We start from the raw sequence: 16,957 nt of genomic DNA, 5'->3' as shown, positions 1-16,957 counted from the left end.
TGGACTTCCAACACTATTCCCCGCCCCACGCTGACCCTAAACACACACTGGCTCAGCAGCTTGTCACCATGGGAACACAATCTGCTGTGCTTACATGCTTCTTGCACACAAGACCATCCATATGTTGGTCAAAACCCATTTTCCACCCCCATCTTCCCACCTTCATTTCACACATCTTGATCCTGAATAGGCCAGGCCCTTTCCTGACTCTGCCTGTGCTCATCCTGTTTGTTCCCTCCTACCTGAGCCTGTTCTCTACTCGGGCAAGTGGGGAACCAAGCAGAGTTGAGGCATCTTCAGCTCTTGTCAAACATGAGAAGGGAGAGGTTCTCTTACTAGTCGAACGAATTGATGCTCACTCAAAAGCAACTAAAATCCTCCAGCTCCACGGCTTTATCTCTAGGTCTCAGTTCTAAAAAGGCCCATTTCACTATAAATTAACTAGGAAGTTACTGTTTCTCCTTGCACAACCCAATCACTGTAATAATGCCCTGATAAAGACAGCAACAAGAATGAAAAGTTGCACAGGGGAGTTTTTGCCAAGCAGATGGGTCTCCTGAGTTCTACAATCCAGTCCCCAACGAGTATATTCAAGACCAAAGTAAATACTTCAACATATAGCTTAGAGTGGCATAATAAATTTGAGACTCAGTAGTTGGAAATGTGATTCTTTTCTTCCCTAAGGAAGCTGATGCAAAGGGTTACTCGGAAGTAGTTAATTGAACCCTCTGCGTCAGCTTCTTTAGAGAAGAAAAGAATCACAACTGCCTAGGTATCAGTAGCCATTACCATGTTTTCCTCCTGAACCCTTGGATGTTGGTTGCCAGGTGCAAAACCAATGAAACAAAAAGTGACCAAAGTTTAGATTTCTGCAAATATCTCTATCTTAACAGATTTGCTACCTAACCCCAAAATGAACATTCGACACAGAAAGCATCCCGGCCAGACACGCCATAGGAGAAATCACAGAAAATGCTATCTGGCTTCGAAGGCTGGGTCTGAGGGAATTCAAATTCAGTCTTCAGCAAAGGCAAGCAGTGCCATCCCACTGCCCTAGGAAGGACAAAGAGGCAGATCACCACTGGTGAACTCCTACTATGGACCAAGAATGCTAGGAAATTATCTTTTCATCTCATTTGGGGGAAACTAGGGGAATTTCATGTCCTTCTAGGGACACAGGCTGATTCTGTTTAAGTACAAGCATTCTGTGAATCCCCAAATTTCAACTTTCAACCCTAAAAGGCAAAGTTTAGAGCAGTTTTTTCCCAAACGGTTCAAAAAAAATGTGGGCAAGAATTTGAGAAGCAGCTTCTAGGCAGCCAGTTCACCAAGTGAGAGCTCTCCTTGGGCATTAGTGAGGGTTCCGCTCCCGCACTGATTTAATCAATGGATACCTGGGCACTTGCAGGTACATCTAACTGCTCAGAACACAGCTGAGAAGGAGACAGACAGGGCCCCTGCCCTAAAAGTGCTAGTCGGATGGGGAAGAGCTGAGGAGAAAAAGAAGAAAAAGAAGAGACAATTTCAGACAGTAATAAATGCTATGAGAAAACCAAACTGCCACATGACAGAGTGACAGGGGACTATCACCTGTCATCAGGCTATCAAGGGAGGGTCTCTCTGAGGAGATAATATTTGAGGTGAGCCCTCAATGATACAAAGGAGTCAGCACACAAAGATGGGGAGGAGGGGAAATCATTTTAGGTAGAGAAAACAGTGAATGCAAAAAAGAATCATGTTTGACGGATTCCCCGTATGGGAAGGGTCAATGTGCTTAGAGGGAAGGGGCACCTAGTAGGAAATGGAGAGGCAGGGGCCAGATTATTCATGCTGACCGGACTCCAAATGGATAGAAAGTCACTGTAGGATTTAAGCTAGTGACCGAATCCTATTTACATTCCTCATAGATTGCCCTGGCTAGTGCATGGGGAATCTACTGCAAGGGGAGCAAACTGGAGACAGGAATTCCACACAGGAAAATGTGACAGATCTCCAGGCAAAGAAAAGAAGGTGGCTTGGACTAGGGTGGTACTAGCAGAGATGTGCAAAGATGGATGTACCTTGGAAGGAGAAAGATGGATGTCTGGGATGGGGAAAAAAGGGCAGAATCAAGGACAATCCTGAGATTCTGGCTTGGACTACTGATGAGTTTGTGTAAGTCAACCTTAGCCTTCATGTTCATAAATATTCTTCCATGCTCTTTCACCAACTTTGAACTTCAACCCTCACCTGACAACTTTTAACAGCGGACAAAGAACACTGCACCCTGTCCAAACACCAAGGCAGATTGAAGTGTTAATACTTACAATCATGCTTCAAAATGAAAGGTGGGTGAGTTCAGGCCCACGCACCAGCTGAGGGCCTGTAAGAAGTTTGCCTGAGCTACGTCTTGCCTCCTCCCTTGACCTCGCCCTCCCTACTGAAAAGTCGTGGTCTCCTGGCTTTGCAAAGACCCTCCATCTGAAGCAGCTGCTCACAAAGCATTTTCTGCTTCCTTTTACCAGGCTTTTAAAACAGATACTTTTTCTACCCTGAGTTTGTCATCATTTAAAATGTTGTGCTAGTTAGCAGTAATTATGTAAATGCAAGCCGCCATTTCTATTTTTAAAAGGAACCCCCATTTAGCATTCTTATATCCTGAAATGTTTAAAATAGCTAGTCCAGTGATGTTTTCACTTTATTCAAACTGTTTGTGTGGATTTAAATACAGGTTCAGCAGAAACCAAAGCAAGTCAAACATATACTTTCTATTAAACATCTAAATCAGAAGATTAAAAAACTATTTTACATTTAACAGAAAGAAGCCGTCAAATCAGCATAGCGGCAGCTTCACCGTATTTACTGCCAAGAAGGGCTGACGCTTAAGAGGTAATCAATTTAGGAAGGGAGGGATGGATTTCTTTAAATTCTTCAAAAAGGGAAAAATACATTTGAGCAAATCTTTTAATTATAGTATCTTCCAAAGAATCTACAAAGCCTTTATTCTTTCCAAACCTAATGCTTTTTAAAGGCAGCTTTTGCCCCTTAATTCCACATGAAATATTCAGTATAGCATAATTAAATTTTATTCCATGCTATTTTTACTGGGTTCACAGAAATAGAGGGTGGCATCATCCTTAAAACAAACTTCCCAGCAACTTCGCTTTCACAGTGAATGGCTGGTTCTTAAAATTGAACTGAAAATGCAAAACCTACTCCAAATGCCTATTTCAGTTCAGGGTAGATGGGTGGGTACTGAAAAAATAAGTTCATTCATATGTCACACCAACCTTCAAATAAACAATTGCCCCAGTTCTCCGTTCACTTAATTGTGCTTGCCACAAGGCACCTGAAAGCATCGATCTTCATTTCCAGTATTTAAATCCCAGAGCCCGTTTTATCTTTCAGTGTGAATCTATCTAGTGGGTAAAGAAAACAGAGAGGAAAAAGGAAAGGAAAGAAGTGCCCATCCACGGCTGAAAGACACTAATCATTGGAGTAAATATTTGGATGCCTGGGTCATCTGTGTGAGGAGTGGGCTTGACATTTTTGGTCACATTCATGTAAATTATACAACCAAAATCTTAATCTCTTTTCCAGTCAGGGTCAGTAAGCTACAAATTAACACAAACCCCCCTCCCTCTCAGCCTGACAAACGGAATACAGAATGGTACAAAAAGCAAGGATTATGGGTCTCTTAAGTGATCCACAGCTAAATCCACCAGCCAACAGAGCCAAGAACTACACCTAGTCTCTCTCTCCCAAGATCATGCAGAAACCCTGATGGAACATAAGCCTATGAAAATGCACAACCCCCTCAGTGTGCATGTGAAGCTAAAATCTCCATTTAGAATTCTGCAAACCTATCAACAGGGATGATCTCAGATCAGTGGTTACCCACCCTCTTATTCTAGCCAGGCTATCTCATCTGTTTCCTAACTTCCTAAAAGCATCACAACTGAAAAGGGCAACCAAAAAACAACAAATATTTTTCTCAAGTGACATCTGAAACTGCTGCAAGGGAGCAGCTCGCCCACCCACGCCTAAGAGGCTCCTAGGAAAGCCAGCAGGAACTGGCTTTGGGTGCTGCTCCAGAACTCATAGGTGCCAGGCTAGAACAGACAAATAGCTTTTTTTTTCTTCTTTTTTTTTTTTTTCCTCTAGATGGAGTCTTGCTCTGTCGCCCAGGCTGGAGTGCAATGACGCAATCGCGGCTCACTGCAACCTCCACCTCCTACCTTAGCCTCCCCAGTAGCTGGGATTACAGGCACGCCACTATGCCCAGCTAATTTTTTGTATTTTTAGTAGAGACGAGGGCTTCACCATATTGGCCAGGCTGGTCTCGAACTCCTGACCTCGTGATCCGCCTGCCTCAGCCTCCCAAAAGTGCTGGGATTACAGGCGTGAGCCACTGTGCCCGGCCACAGCTTTTTTTTTTAACAATTATTTAACGAGGCTGTTTCCTTATTTCTGAAGATAAAAAACTTCAAAACATGAAAACATATCTACTCATACATTTTACTTTGTAGTACAAATTCACCTCTATTATTGATTTAAAACAAAACACCCACCAAAGTGGTCACTGAGATCTCATAGTCTGGAACTAGCTGCCACTACAGCCTCCAGCACATGAGCTCCTCTGAACCCATATTTTTCAGAAGTTACCTGAGATGCTGTTAGAAACGGAGACCTAGTCGAAAATGAAACCAACCAACTGAGGCACAAGAGGACAAAATTTGATTTTTATACCACAGAAACAGGTATAGAATTTATATAAAAGCATCTACCCCCACCACATTTGCAAAAAAAAAAAGAAAAAAATTTGCTTGGGAGACACTTCTGTTTTTGGATTGGATCCCAAGGTTTCAATAAGACATTCTGCTAGTTTCTCAAGAACCTGGCCCATTTATCACTTTTTCAAACTACATCATCTTCTCATTCAAATATCTCAGTGACTCTTGTAAAAAATATGTCACACATCTCTACTGTCAAGGTTTATCTCTAGCACAATATGTAACCCACAGATCGCAAACAAGATGTAGCCTCTCAGAGGGGGCCGCAGTTATCCCAGAGCCTGCTGATGGTGCTGGTAGTGTCAACCTCAGGAAGAGGATGAGATGAACTCACAACCCGCCCAATCTGGGATTTCTGAAGGCACAGTATGGCAAGGTTTGGTTAATTCAAGCCCAACAATGCTGATCTCACAAAATTCAGTAAAGATCTGGGCTGAAACAAAATGTGAAAATTGTCTACTAGACATTAAAGAATTATTATGCATATGAATGCATAAATAAGGTTGCTGAAGTAGAGGTTAGCCATTTTAAAGGGGGAACCACAGCAGTTTCAAAGCCTCCTGATGGCAGAAGTGCGTGGGCTCGTGCTCAGGATGTGTCTGTACAATGACTCACGTGGACCTGGGCTCTAACTCTGGCTGTGCAGTCTCAGCCAGGCCACTCCTTGGCCTCCCTTACAACATTCGGGTTCATGAAAAGGGAGGAACAAAGCTCTCCTTGCTGGTCTTTCAGGGTTGCTAAGAAACCAAATGAGATGTTGTCTGTGGCATCACTTTCCTAAACTGCAGAAGTACATAAAATCTGAGCTGCTACTATTTTTTTCATATACTAATGCTAATCATAGATTATCTATGTATTGAAATTGACTGGTGGACTTTCTATTGGGAAGTCCAATAAGCTTCTTTCCTTATTTCTGAAGATAAAAAATCTTTTGTTTTGTTTTTTTGAAGATGCAGGTGCTACTACCTTAAATTGTTAATTGCTTGAGAAGTAGCTATGAGATGGCAAAAATGCCTAGTTGAAATACTGATGAAAACTGACTACCCCATGTTTCCTTAGGCTGCACAACTCATTAGCTGTACAAGCAGGGAAAATATTTAGGTGTTAAGATCCTGGAAAATCACAGAAGGCTATTCTAATGTCAAATGACCACAGACACAGGGCAAGGTAAAACCAGAAGGATGGTTTGGAAGCAAATGCCAACATATCTACAATGGAATTCAGGGACTCAGCGCAAGCGTTTGTCTTAGCAAAGTGGTAAATAGGCATTTAAGCCAAATTTGATCCAAGTTCACAGAGATTACATACGTGAAAACTCATCAGGGAAACTCAATAGTATAAAAGTGGGGATTGCACAAGAAACTAGGTAAGGGATCTATGGGCACTCCAAACTATCTTAGCAACTTCGTTATAAATATGGAATTATTGTCAAGTAAAGTTCCTTTTTAATGACCTTTTAATCAAGGTGGGGAGGCTTGCCTTTGAGGAAGGAAAGGGAAATGCCTTTAGTAGCAGTCTGCATAGGTCAATGTGTCAGGACTCTCAGACACATCATCTCACATCATCCTCACAACTCTCTCTTGACACAGGTTCAAAAGACAGCTTAGAAACTGACTATTTCACAGCTAAAGAAACTCATGAAAGAGTGACTTTACTGAGGTCTCACAACTTTTCAGAGTGATGAGAGGATTCAGTTTTTGGTCTGCCTAAAGAGTAAAGAATCTGGCCAAGCAGGCTGGGCAGGGTGGCTCATCACCTATAATCCTAGCATTTGGGGAGGAAAGGAGGAAAACTGCTTGAGGCCAGGAGTTCCAAGACCAGCCCGGGCAAAATAGCAAGACCTTGACTCCACAGAAAAATTAAGAAATCAGCCAGGTATGGTGGCCCCCACCTGTGGTCCTAGCTACTCAGGAGGCTAAGGCAGGAGGATCACTTGAGCTCAGGAGGTCAAGGCTGCAATAAGCTGTGATCATACCACTGCACTCCCTCCATCCTGGGCAATACAGAGAGACTTCACCTCAAAAAAAAAAAAAAAGAAAGAAAAGAAAGCTGTCCAAGAGCCTAAGTGGGCAAGATGGGCTGCCCTCCAGGGAAGATCAAAATGGGAAACTAAGGCCTATCAAAGACTACCCACTGGAAGGCTCACCCCAAGCTGTGCCAGTGAGTCACTCAAAGGCCATCAGGGAGCCTTCCTTCCTTAACCCAGGAAGTGACATGGTCTGCTCTTCAAAAGGGAGTTAAGAGATGCATCCAAAAATGGATGTCCTGGCTCCTCATGGGAAATCTCAACATTGGTAATCTCTTCTTATAGCAAGTCCACCCGGAAATTCCCTCACAACCTAAGCTGCTGAAGACTTGCTATAAAGCTGTTACTGAGTCAGTGCCAGGGCCATGGCTTAATGGAGTAGGAAACTGACAAGCACTGAACACATGAAAAAATATGAAATCACAGGGCCAGTTATAAACTGGCTTGTCTTCAGCAGAGCCTCCAGAAGGTTCCTGGGTCAGAGTCCCTTTCTGCCTGACATCCTCCATGTGCCACCAGAGGGCACTAACTCATGGAACTGCTCTTTAAAATCAGGTCACACACGAACTGCAGGAATGTTGAATGAAAACTAGCCTTCAAATCAATGAAGTGCTAAGTATGTAATTTTGACAGTGGCTTTAAGCATTTACTGGTCAAAATTTTCAATTTAATTCTACAAAACTTAAAGGTACACACATGCAGCAGCAGAATATACTAAAAAGAGTAAGTTGATCAAACCTTCAGATTTATGAAAATAACATATAAAATAAATAAAATAAAACTAGGAGTGATGCATGTGCTCCTGCATCTCTGGTCACAGGGGTTGTCATATGGATAACCCATCCCAGCATCTTCTACACACACACAATATAAGAGCGCCAAGAAAAACATGTTGATTTCTCCTTTGCTTTAAAAAGCCACTCTTCACTGAATTAGAAGTGGACATTAACCATAACAAAACTACAGTACCGTTTATTAAGCATGATTAAAACATGATTTAATCTTCTGTGCTAGAATCCTCGTAAGACAAGCAGCAGACACTGATGAGTGTGCACTGCGGCCTAGCTTGCTGCTCTAAGCACATCCCACTTACTTTATTCCCCACATCCCTCTGAGCGGCGATACAATTCCATTTTAGTAAAAAGTTAGTTCGACCTTGCATTTCTTGAATGCGATCAAGAATTTTTCTTTACATCTGTATCCTCTACTTATGATTTATTTTCCCATGAAACTATAAATACAGATTTGTGAGTTCTGCCTCATTAACTGCTTTCTACATTTATTTCTTCAACCCACAATTCATACTTCTTATACTTTTATAAGAGTATAAGATTATATAATCAAAATAATTCAGCAATCAGTTGAATAAAAAATGCATCATGACCAAAGGTTTTTTTATTTTGCTTTGTGGTATGTAAAAAAATTTGCCTTTGCTTTTATTTAAAAGGAACTGAAACAGCTTTAATGGTTTGATCAGAAATATTGGTTACTTCTCTATGCAAAACAAAACTCAAGTTCAATTGGACGTTGGTTTTCCTGATTTTAGTTGATTTCCCTCAGTGTGTAATAAATAACTGAAGTTTACACTGAAATGAACAAAATCTGACAAATAAGCTATACCTAAAAAGAAGTTTCAGTTCTTTAAACAATTCGTCACAAGTTAGTGCTACAAATAAACTCACCTTGAGATAACAGCCTACATCACAGGATACTGTCTCCTTGGTTTTGTTTCTGTTCTTTGCTTAAAAAAAAAAAAAAAAAAAAGAAAGAAGGAAAAAAAGAAAAACTTCCTCAAAGGTTTTTAAGAACAATATTAGTATTCTGGCCTATGCCAACACACAACGAATAAAGACGGGGTAACCATGGCATCTGTGGAGGTATCTGGAACAAAAGTACTTCTGTTAGTATTATCTAAGTAATTGCCTCCAAGTTTCCTCTATATCTTTGTTGATGCCTAGAAAATATTTTCATTTATCTTGTTTACTTGATGCCAAAACTTATCTTAAATAATTGAGAACCACTAAGTATTTGCCTGTTTCCTACCTCCCTTTGATTTCTCCATGTTTCTTTCTAGACTCTCACTAGATGTCGATATTACAGTATTCCAGAGACATGAGTCATGTTTCTATGCATCTCTGTCTTCTACTTCTTCAGGAGGCACCGATACCATCACATATAGTAAGTCTGTAATTCATAATTCCAAAGTCCTGATATGCTGCAGCTTCTCACAGCACCCTGAACTAGGCTTCCAGTTACTTCAATCACAACAAAAGCTTTATGCTTCTTTCCAAACTTTCACTGCTTTATCATTGGAAAAGGTATATATAAATGGCAAGTTAAAGGAAAAACATTCAGAAAGGATACGACGCAAGTGACCCACACATTCGTTCAACAGCATTTATTTAGACTCTGCACTGTGTCAGCACTGTCCTATGCACTGGAGACACATGGGGACAAGACAAAGGCCCTGCTCTCATGGAGCTTCCATTCTGCTGAGACAGGTAGTAACTGACAGGAAAACATACCACCGCTGGGGCAGGTGCTAGTAAGAAAAAGGCAGCTTGCTGAGGGGACAGAGTGGTATCATGGATGGTCACGGAGGCCTCTGGACCAGGAGGTGTGTGCACAGAGCCCTGCTCTCCAGAGCTCAGTCAGGCTGCGGAGCTCCTTCGTAATAACTCCGGATGAGGCAAGAGTAGGTCACTTTATTCTATTTCATTTTTAGTAACATTCGGTTCAAATTAATTTGGGGTTTTGAGAACAGTTAATTCACTAATAGAACTGTCTTAAAGCCAGACATGGGTCTGGCAGGATGGGAAAGCTCTCCCTACGAATTCTGCCAGCTTTCATTCCAATGTGTCAGCCCTCATGGCTCCAGCTCTGTGGATCCCTCTTCTTTGCTGCGCCCATGAACAAGTGTGTGGTGAGAGCCTGAAATAAATAGGTGTAAAATGGGTCAAAACTGTCGCTTCTATTTCTGTTTTTAACTGAAGAAAATTTGCCCCATTTCAGAGGCAGAGAGAGAAGGAGGCACCTGGGTAAAGGCAAACTAAAGTATATATTAAACACACATACGTATATAGATGAACAGGTATGTATCTACCCCCACCCACATACTATACACATGTATATACAACCATATATGTCTGACTTCTTCGCCTATGATAATCCAAAACTGGGTCTCATACAATGGTCTTTTTGCAATCATTACAGCATGACTTTTATTGGGTTGTAGGTTTTATCTTTAAGAGGCCACAAAACTTTTTTAAAAGATCAAATAAAAAATTAAAGGTTCAAAGAAGATCAAGGCTCAGATTCAATTTACACTAATTTTGGAAGAATTTTTTTACTTACTATGCATATTCGGCAAACTACTTAAGTTTTGGGTTTTCTTCTAACATAGCATCCCAGGGGAGTCATTATGTACAATCAACTCCCTAATTCAGATTAACATGTCTAAGTACATATTGATACAACAGAACACAATGCTTCCAGAGGCTCCCTGCTAGAGACTCTCTGCTTAAGCACAGGACTAAGAAGGTGGACTTCTCCCATTGTTACTTCCTGGGCCAGTTTCATAGATTAGAAGAATATAATACTTCAAAGGGTTACTCCAGTTTCCATGAACAAAACGACTAGCATCTCCTAATTAATGTAATATCCTAACAAGTGAAAGATGACTTCTAAAATGACCAAAATGACCAAAAATGCACAGTGAACCTGAAGGCAAGCCCCAGATCTGTTCTTTCATTTCTCTCCCTCACTATTTTGGGGGAAGGGTCAAAAAGGGAGTGGCTTTAGATAAAATACTCCACACTGTGCTCATGAGTTTTCATGGGATGAGCTGGAAGCATGTGGTGGGGTGTGGAGGGTTCTGTCTCATTTGCTTCCCAAATTTGGGACTGATTTCCAACCAAACCTCAAATCAACTGAATATCAGCACAACTGTTTAATTCCAGTGGACGAAATGTGAGTAAAACATCACATTCAGGCCTGTGTCTAATGCGCAGAGGCCAGTGACTTTCACAAGCCTACAACAGGTACTGAAAAGAGCATGCTGTGAAAAAGAGCTGTGGGCTTCTTACAAGGAAAGCACGAGTGACATTTATGGCCTATTTCCCTAGTAGTTATTCAACTAAATAGTTACTTAAGATATCAGCACAACAAATTGAAGATTTCAAGGCAATCAAATCTCAATTACATTTTTTTTACATAAAATACGAGTTCCTCTGGAATCAGACAGCAGCTTCTGACTTGTTTTCCATTGCTCTTTGCACATTTGCTTTCTGCTACCAAAATTTTAAGACCTGTATAAACAAAAACAGTATTTATTCTTCTCTTCCTCCAAAACACTTATTAAGTTTACATTTTGGGCTTGAAGGTATGTTACCCCACTGTCACTTCCCCCATCCATCCACCCATAACCACGTGCAGATGGTGGACTCAAGGAAAACAAAAACAAGGGAGGCCCAGCACCCTTGCCCAAGGAGCTCCCACTTGAGTGGAGTAAAGACACCAACAGAGATAAATCACAATATGCTATGGCAAGGGCCTGCACAGGACATGGGAAGCAGTGCCCAGGGTAAGAGTGAACCAAAGGACAGGCTGTACTGAACACAGTTCCCAAGAAAAGGTGCATGGGAGGAGTGGCATGCGGGCTGCCCTCTAGAGGAAGGGCTCGTGCAGAGAAGGGAACAGCAAGTAGGAACGGACAGAAAAAGTGTCCACACATGGGGGGGGGGGGGGGGGGAGGGGAGGAAGCAGGTGAGATGCAGCTGGGTGGGGCATGTTGCACTAGATCAGGAAGGGGTGGGTTTGGTGTTTCTCTGCTTTCACCTGCATCTACATTCAGAGGTAGGAGTTTCAAGTTAATGAATACTTTATTAGTAGAGACAAGTCCAAATGACCAGAAAAAGAACCACCAGAGCAGTGGCATGCATGTGGATTCTGTAGCCTGAAGATGAGGGATGGGGGCAAAGGCTTGCCTACTGCAGACCAAATACCTGCCCTGGTTAAGGCTATGCTGGCTATGCTGGTTTAAGTTTAAGTTTCAGCAGCAAATTTCTGAAGGAATGAATGAACTACAAGTTTAAATGTTATACTTTAGATGGTTTGAGCATTCTAATGACTCAGGTATAAATAGAAAATAATTTTTTAAATGTCAGAACTCTCACTTTCTTAATCCCCTACACACACACACCGACCTTCACTTTCAAAGAAACTAGAATTGTGTGTGTGCCAAATTAATTATACTAACAATGCCTTTAAAAAGCTAATATTTTTTAAAAAGCAAATACTTCGATAACATGTGTTGTAATTTACAAGTGGTATCATAAAATAGCTCTTCTTTTGCTGGGATATATTCCAGTCCATTCATCATAAAGATTTGTGTGTGAGGTGTGACTTTGGAAGCAAAACACCATTTAGCGGGAAGAAAAACCTCAAAACAAATTACAAGAAAGCCATTAATGTTCTTTTAATTTCTTGCTTAATTTCCAGTTCTTGGTATCCATACACTTCCTCATCAGATGGAAACATTTTAATTAGAATAAAGAGAGTTTAAGAAAATGTATGTAATGGTAAGCTTTCATTATTACTAAATGGCATTAACTGAGCTTTCTGTCATGTGAATACAATGGTGCGGGAAGGAGAATACTTTGTGTAAAAGATAGGAAAGCAACACAGTTAATGATAAACCAGAGTCTCTACATGCTCCTAGGAGATTTCCAAAGGTGGGACACTGACATGCTCTAGACTGCTTAGACTGTGCATTCCCAGGATTTTAGCACTACAAAATGAACAAGTAATTATTCCTTCAACACATAAGGCATCCAAGAACACAGGGTTCACAAATACTTGCCTCAAAATGGGCTGGCTTCCTAACAGTGGGGTTTGTAGGATTTTTGAGGGTAATTTTTGAGAAGAATTCTTTGGTTAATTATGATACTGCAGGCAACAAACTAAAGGGAAACTGAAGTAAGCTTAAACGTGATAAAGGTACAGAATTGGGGCATCCATTAACCTCTTCCTTGGAGGCTTTCATGAGGCTCACATGATTAAGATGAAAAGTAACATGTATGCTGCTGAGATGCTCCTGTTTACTCTTTCAACATATTTTACTTTTTCCTGGCCTACAAGGCTAAAAAATACCTGATATTATCAATTTTTATTCATCTTTAAAAACACATTGTGTGGATCAAAGCCAAAGAAAATTGTGTGTGTGTGTGTGTGTGTGTGTGTCTAGAGAATAAGCTAAATTCTCTGCATGGTAAAAGGCTGCTAGGTTCAGCCAGTGAAGCACGTGACCTCTACCAACCGCCATGGTGTCCCCTCCTTCCTCTTCAACCTTGCTCCCCTCAGGAGGAGTCAGAAGTGGTTTTAGATCTACACGGCCAATCCTTCATGAACCATGGCGTCCTTGTTCCTTTAAACACTTCCCCTGTGACAATCCTGGACAACACTCCATGGCCATCCCATGAGCTGTCCAGTAAGGCAGCCACTAAGCACCTGAAATGTGTCTACTCCAAATTAGAAGGTAATGGAAATATAAGATATATACCAATTTCAAAGACTTCATACCAAAAAAAGTAACGTCTCAATTTTTATACTTACTACATGGTCATGTAATGTAGACATTTTGGATAAAATAAAATATATTACAATATATTACTAAAATTAGTTTCCTTTATTTTTACTTATTAAAAATATGGTTACTAGAACATTAAAAATTACACATGACTCACTGACACTGCTACTGTACAGCAGAGCCCTTGACCTTGAGGTAATCAAAACTGACCCCTCCATGATACCAATTTCAAGCCCTCTACTCTTTGACTATCCCAACTCCAACAACTCCTTGATCCTACTCCTTGAATCCACTGACCCCATGACCTCTTACTGACCCTCTGCTCCTTCATGCCTCCTGGCTCCTTGCCTGGCTTAGACCACATGGTCTATCCTCAATCCTCACATCGACTCTTATGCACAATGCTCAACTCCCTTATGCCTCCTCCTTCCACTGTACTCACCTGGCAAAATCCTAATCCCAGGTTAAATCCAACTCCCTGCCCTCTCCTGCCCTACACTTAGGCTGCCAAAAGCAGAATTCCTTCAGAGCACCAGCTCAGCTCCCTATCCAGTCGTTTTTGCTTGAACCAGCTGCAACTGGGCTTTTATTCTCACCATTTCACTCATACAGCTCTTATCAAAGTCACCAACGATCTCCCCGCTACCAAGCCCACAGTGAAACCCATCTGTTTCTTGCTCCAGCTTTAGCAGCATCTGACATAGATGATCACTCTGCTTTGAAATATGAGCTTCCTTGGCTGGGTGCGGTGGCTCACACCTGTAATCCCAGCACCTTGGGAGGCCAAGGCATGTGGATCACTTGAGGTCAGGGTATCGAGACCAGCCTGGCCGACCTAGCAAAACCCCATCTCTACTAAAAATAAAAAAATTAGCCAGGCATGTGGCACACACCTGTAATCCCAGCTCGGGAGGCTGAGGCAAGAGAATCACTTGAACCCGGGAAGTGGAGGTGGCAGTGAGCGGAGACCAGAGGGACATTCTGTCTCAAAAAAGCAAGGCAAAGCAAAGAGAAACATGCACTTCCAGGATGCCCCCGTCTCCTGTCTTCCTTCTCTGATTGCTTCTCATTCTCCTTTGCTTCCTTTCTACCCACTTCCCCTTAATATTGGGTGTCCCAGGGCTCCATGTCTGGACTTCTCTATTGTACACACTCCTTAAAAAATTTCATCCAGTCCTACAGCTTTTAGAACCCCCTATATGCTGAAAACACTCAAAATCTAGCTCCAGCCTCAGCCTCTCCTTGAAGTTACAAACTCAAACATACGATGGCTATTTAACATCTCCACCTGAGCTCACAGTCAACAGGTGCAAAACACAACCTACATTCTCTTCACCCCTCCTCCCCAACCTGCTGTTCTCAGTCTTCCAGATCTCAGTAAAGAAGAATAGCATTCTTCCAGTTACTCAGTGCAAAAACACGGTCACCATCCCTGACTCTTCCTATATTAATAGTCCACCAGCTCTTCCTTTCAAACATATCCCATATATGACCATTTCTTCCTGCTCTGGTCCAAGCCACCATCAGTTCTTGCAACAGTCTCCTCACTGGTCTCCCTACTTCTATCCCAAACCAGGGATCAACAATTCTTTTCTGTAAAGGGCCAAACAGTATAGATCTTTCCTCCACAGGCCATATGCTCCCTGTTACAACTACTTAGCTTGGCTGTTGCAGCTCAAAAGCGGCCTCAGATAATACACACAAGAGTGTGGTTCTGTTTCAATAGAACTGGAACTAGACACTGAAATTTGAATTTCATATAATTTTCATGTGAAATAAAATACTGATTTTTTTTCAACCACTTAAAAACATAACAAAGCATTCTTAGCTTGCTAGCTGTACAGAAACAGGTAGTGGGCCAGATCCTGCCATGGGCTGTGGTCTGCTGGCCCTGCCCTGGAAGATTCTCTGCACTACATTCAGAGTGATTATTTTATTTTATTTTATTTTATTTATTTATTTATTTATTTATTTATTTTTTGAGACAGAGTCTCACACTGTCTCCCAGGCTGGAGTGCAGTGGCACGATCTTCACTCACTGCAACCTCTGCCTCCCGGGTTCAAGCGATTCTCCTGCCTCAGCCTCCCGTGTAGCTGAGATTACAGGCAACCACCACCATGCCCAGCTAATTTTTTGTATTTTTAGTAGTGACAGGGTTTCAGTATGTTGGCCAGGTTGGTCTTGAACTCCTGACCTCAAGATCCGCCCGCACTGGCCTCCTGAAGTGCTGGGGTTACAGAAGTGAGCCATCATGCCCGGCCCAGAATGATCCTTTCTGTCATGTCTTTTTCCTGCTCAAAAATCCTCAGGTGGCTTTCCTTCTCTTTCGGCAAAACCAAAAGACCGTGCCAAGCCCTGCGGGGCCGCACAGGACACTGCTTCCTGGCTCCTCACCTCCCCTGCCCCTTCCCACACTCTGCACAGCAACACAGGCCTCCTTGTCATTCTCCTGGCTTCTCTCTCGCCATTGCCAAATCTATCTCTATCTCAGGGCCTTTGCTTTTGCAGTTCCCTCTGCTTGGAATACTCACTCTAGACACCTACATGGTCACGGTGTTGCTTCTTTCAAGTGGTCACAGTGTTGCTTCCTTCAGTTCACCTCATGAGAGATACCCACTCAGTCACACTAGAACAGCACACACAGACAGACATGCAAGAACACTCTCACTGCGTACCTTGCTGCACTGTTTACCACACTATCACTGACATTTCTTTCCTTCTTTAGAAATAAACAGATTGGGCAGTTTTTTAAAAGAGAAACAAAATACCACAGTGATTAAGGGCATGAAATCTGGAGTCCAATGACCTGGACAGGAATGCAACAGCACCACTTACTAGCTATGGGATGCTGAGCAAGTTAATTCAACTTCTCTGTATCTCGGTTTCCTTGTCTATGAAATGGGTATAATGACAGTATCTACCTCCTCATTATTCTGAAGAGTGAGTTAATAAATGTAATTGGCAAATATAAGCACTCAATTACTGTTATTTATTTTTTATTGTTTATTATTATTCCTCTCCCCCAACCAGAAAATAAGCTCTTCGGGGGGAATAACATGGTTTTGTTTATTGCTTCATTCTAGATACACCTAGGACAGTGCCTAGTACTTGGTATTCAATAAGTATTTATTGAACAAACAAATAAATATTTGAATTTAAGTCACTTTGGGGTGGGCAGAACACTCCACCACCCCCCTCCCATGATCATACAGATATCAGATAGAGCAAAAGCTTCCTTAAAATCTGTTAGAGGCTGGACGTAATGGCTCAGGCCTGTAATCCCACTCTGGGAGGCCAAGGCGGGCGGATCACTTGAGCTCCAGAGTTTGAGACCAGCCTGGGCAACACAGTGAAACCCTGTCTCTACAAAAACACAAAAAGTTAGCTGGGCATGGTGGCATGCCCCTGTTGTCCCAGTTACTCAGGAGGCTGAGGTGGGAGGACTGCTTGAGCCCTGGGGGTGGAGGTTGCCATGAGCCAAGACCATGTTACTGCACTCCAGCCTGGGCAACAGAGTGAAACTGTCTAAAAAAAAAAAAAAAAAAACCACTTTTAGAGGCTGGGCATGGTGG

The 16,957-nt window shown here is 42.1% G+C and overlaps 1 protein-coding gene across 22 annotated transcripts in view; it reads right to left on the bottom strand.

Annotated features, from left to right (window-relative positions):
- Positions 1 to 16,957, bottom strand: part of CAMTA1 (calmodulin binding transcription activator 1) — a 975,709-nt gene that overhangs the window by 861,971 nt on the left and 96,781 nt on the right. For 3 of the 22 annotated variants that reach the window (XR_009214837.1, XR_004370821.2, XR_009214838.1), the window contains 2 exons: positions 11,000 to 11,105; positions 9,182 to 9,729 (listed from right to left, as the gene is read on the bottom strand). The exons of 16 other annotated variants lie outside the window; for them this stretch is intronic. Coding sequence is in view for 1 of the 6 variants with exons in the window: in XM_032758794.2 (XP_032614685.1) it covers positions 9,658 to 9,729 (72 nt within the window). In the remaining 5 variants the exon portion in view is untranslated. Of the gene's footprint in view, positions 1 to 9,181; positions 9,730 to 10,999; positions 11,106 to 16,957 lie in introns of those variants that run through there. 3 more of the 22 variants (XR_004370822.2, XR_004370825.2, XM_032758794.2) reach the window with 1 other exon arrangement.

Source organism: Hylobates moloch, unplaced genomic scaffold, assembly GCF_009828535.3.
Source record: "Hylobates moloch isolate HMO894 unplaced genomic scaffold, HMol_V3 SCAFFOLD_9, whole genome shotgun sequence".
NCBI lineage: Eukaryota > Metazoa > Chordata > Mammalia > Primates > Hylobatidae > Hylobates > Hylobates moloch.
This window is presented reverse-complemented; position numbering and strand designations above follow the sequence as displayed.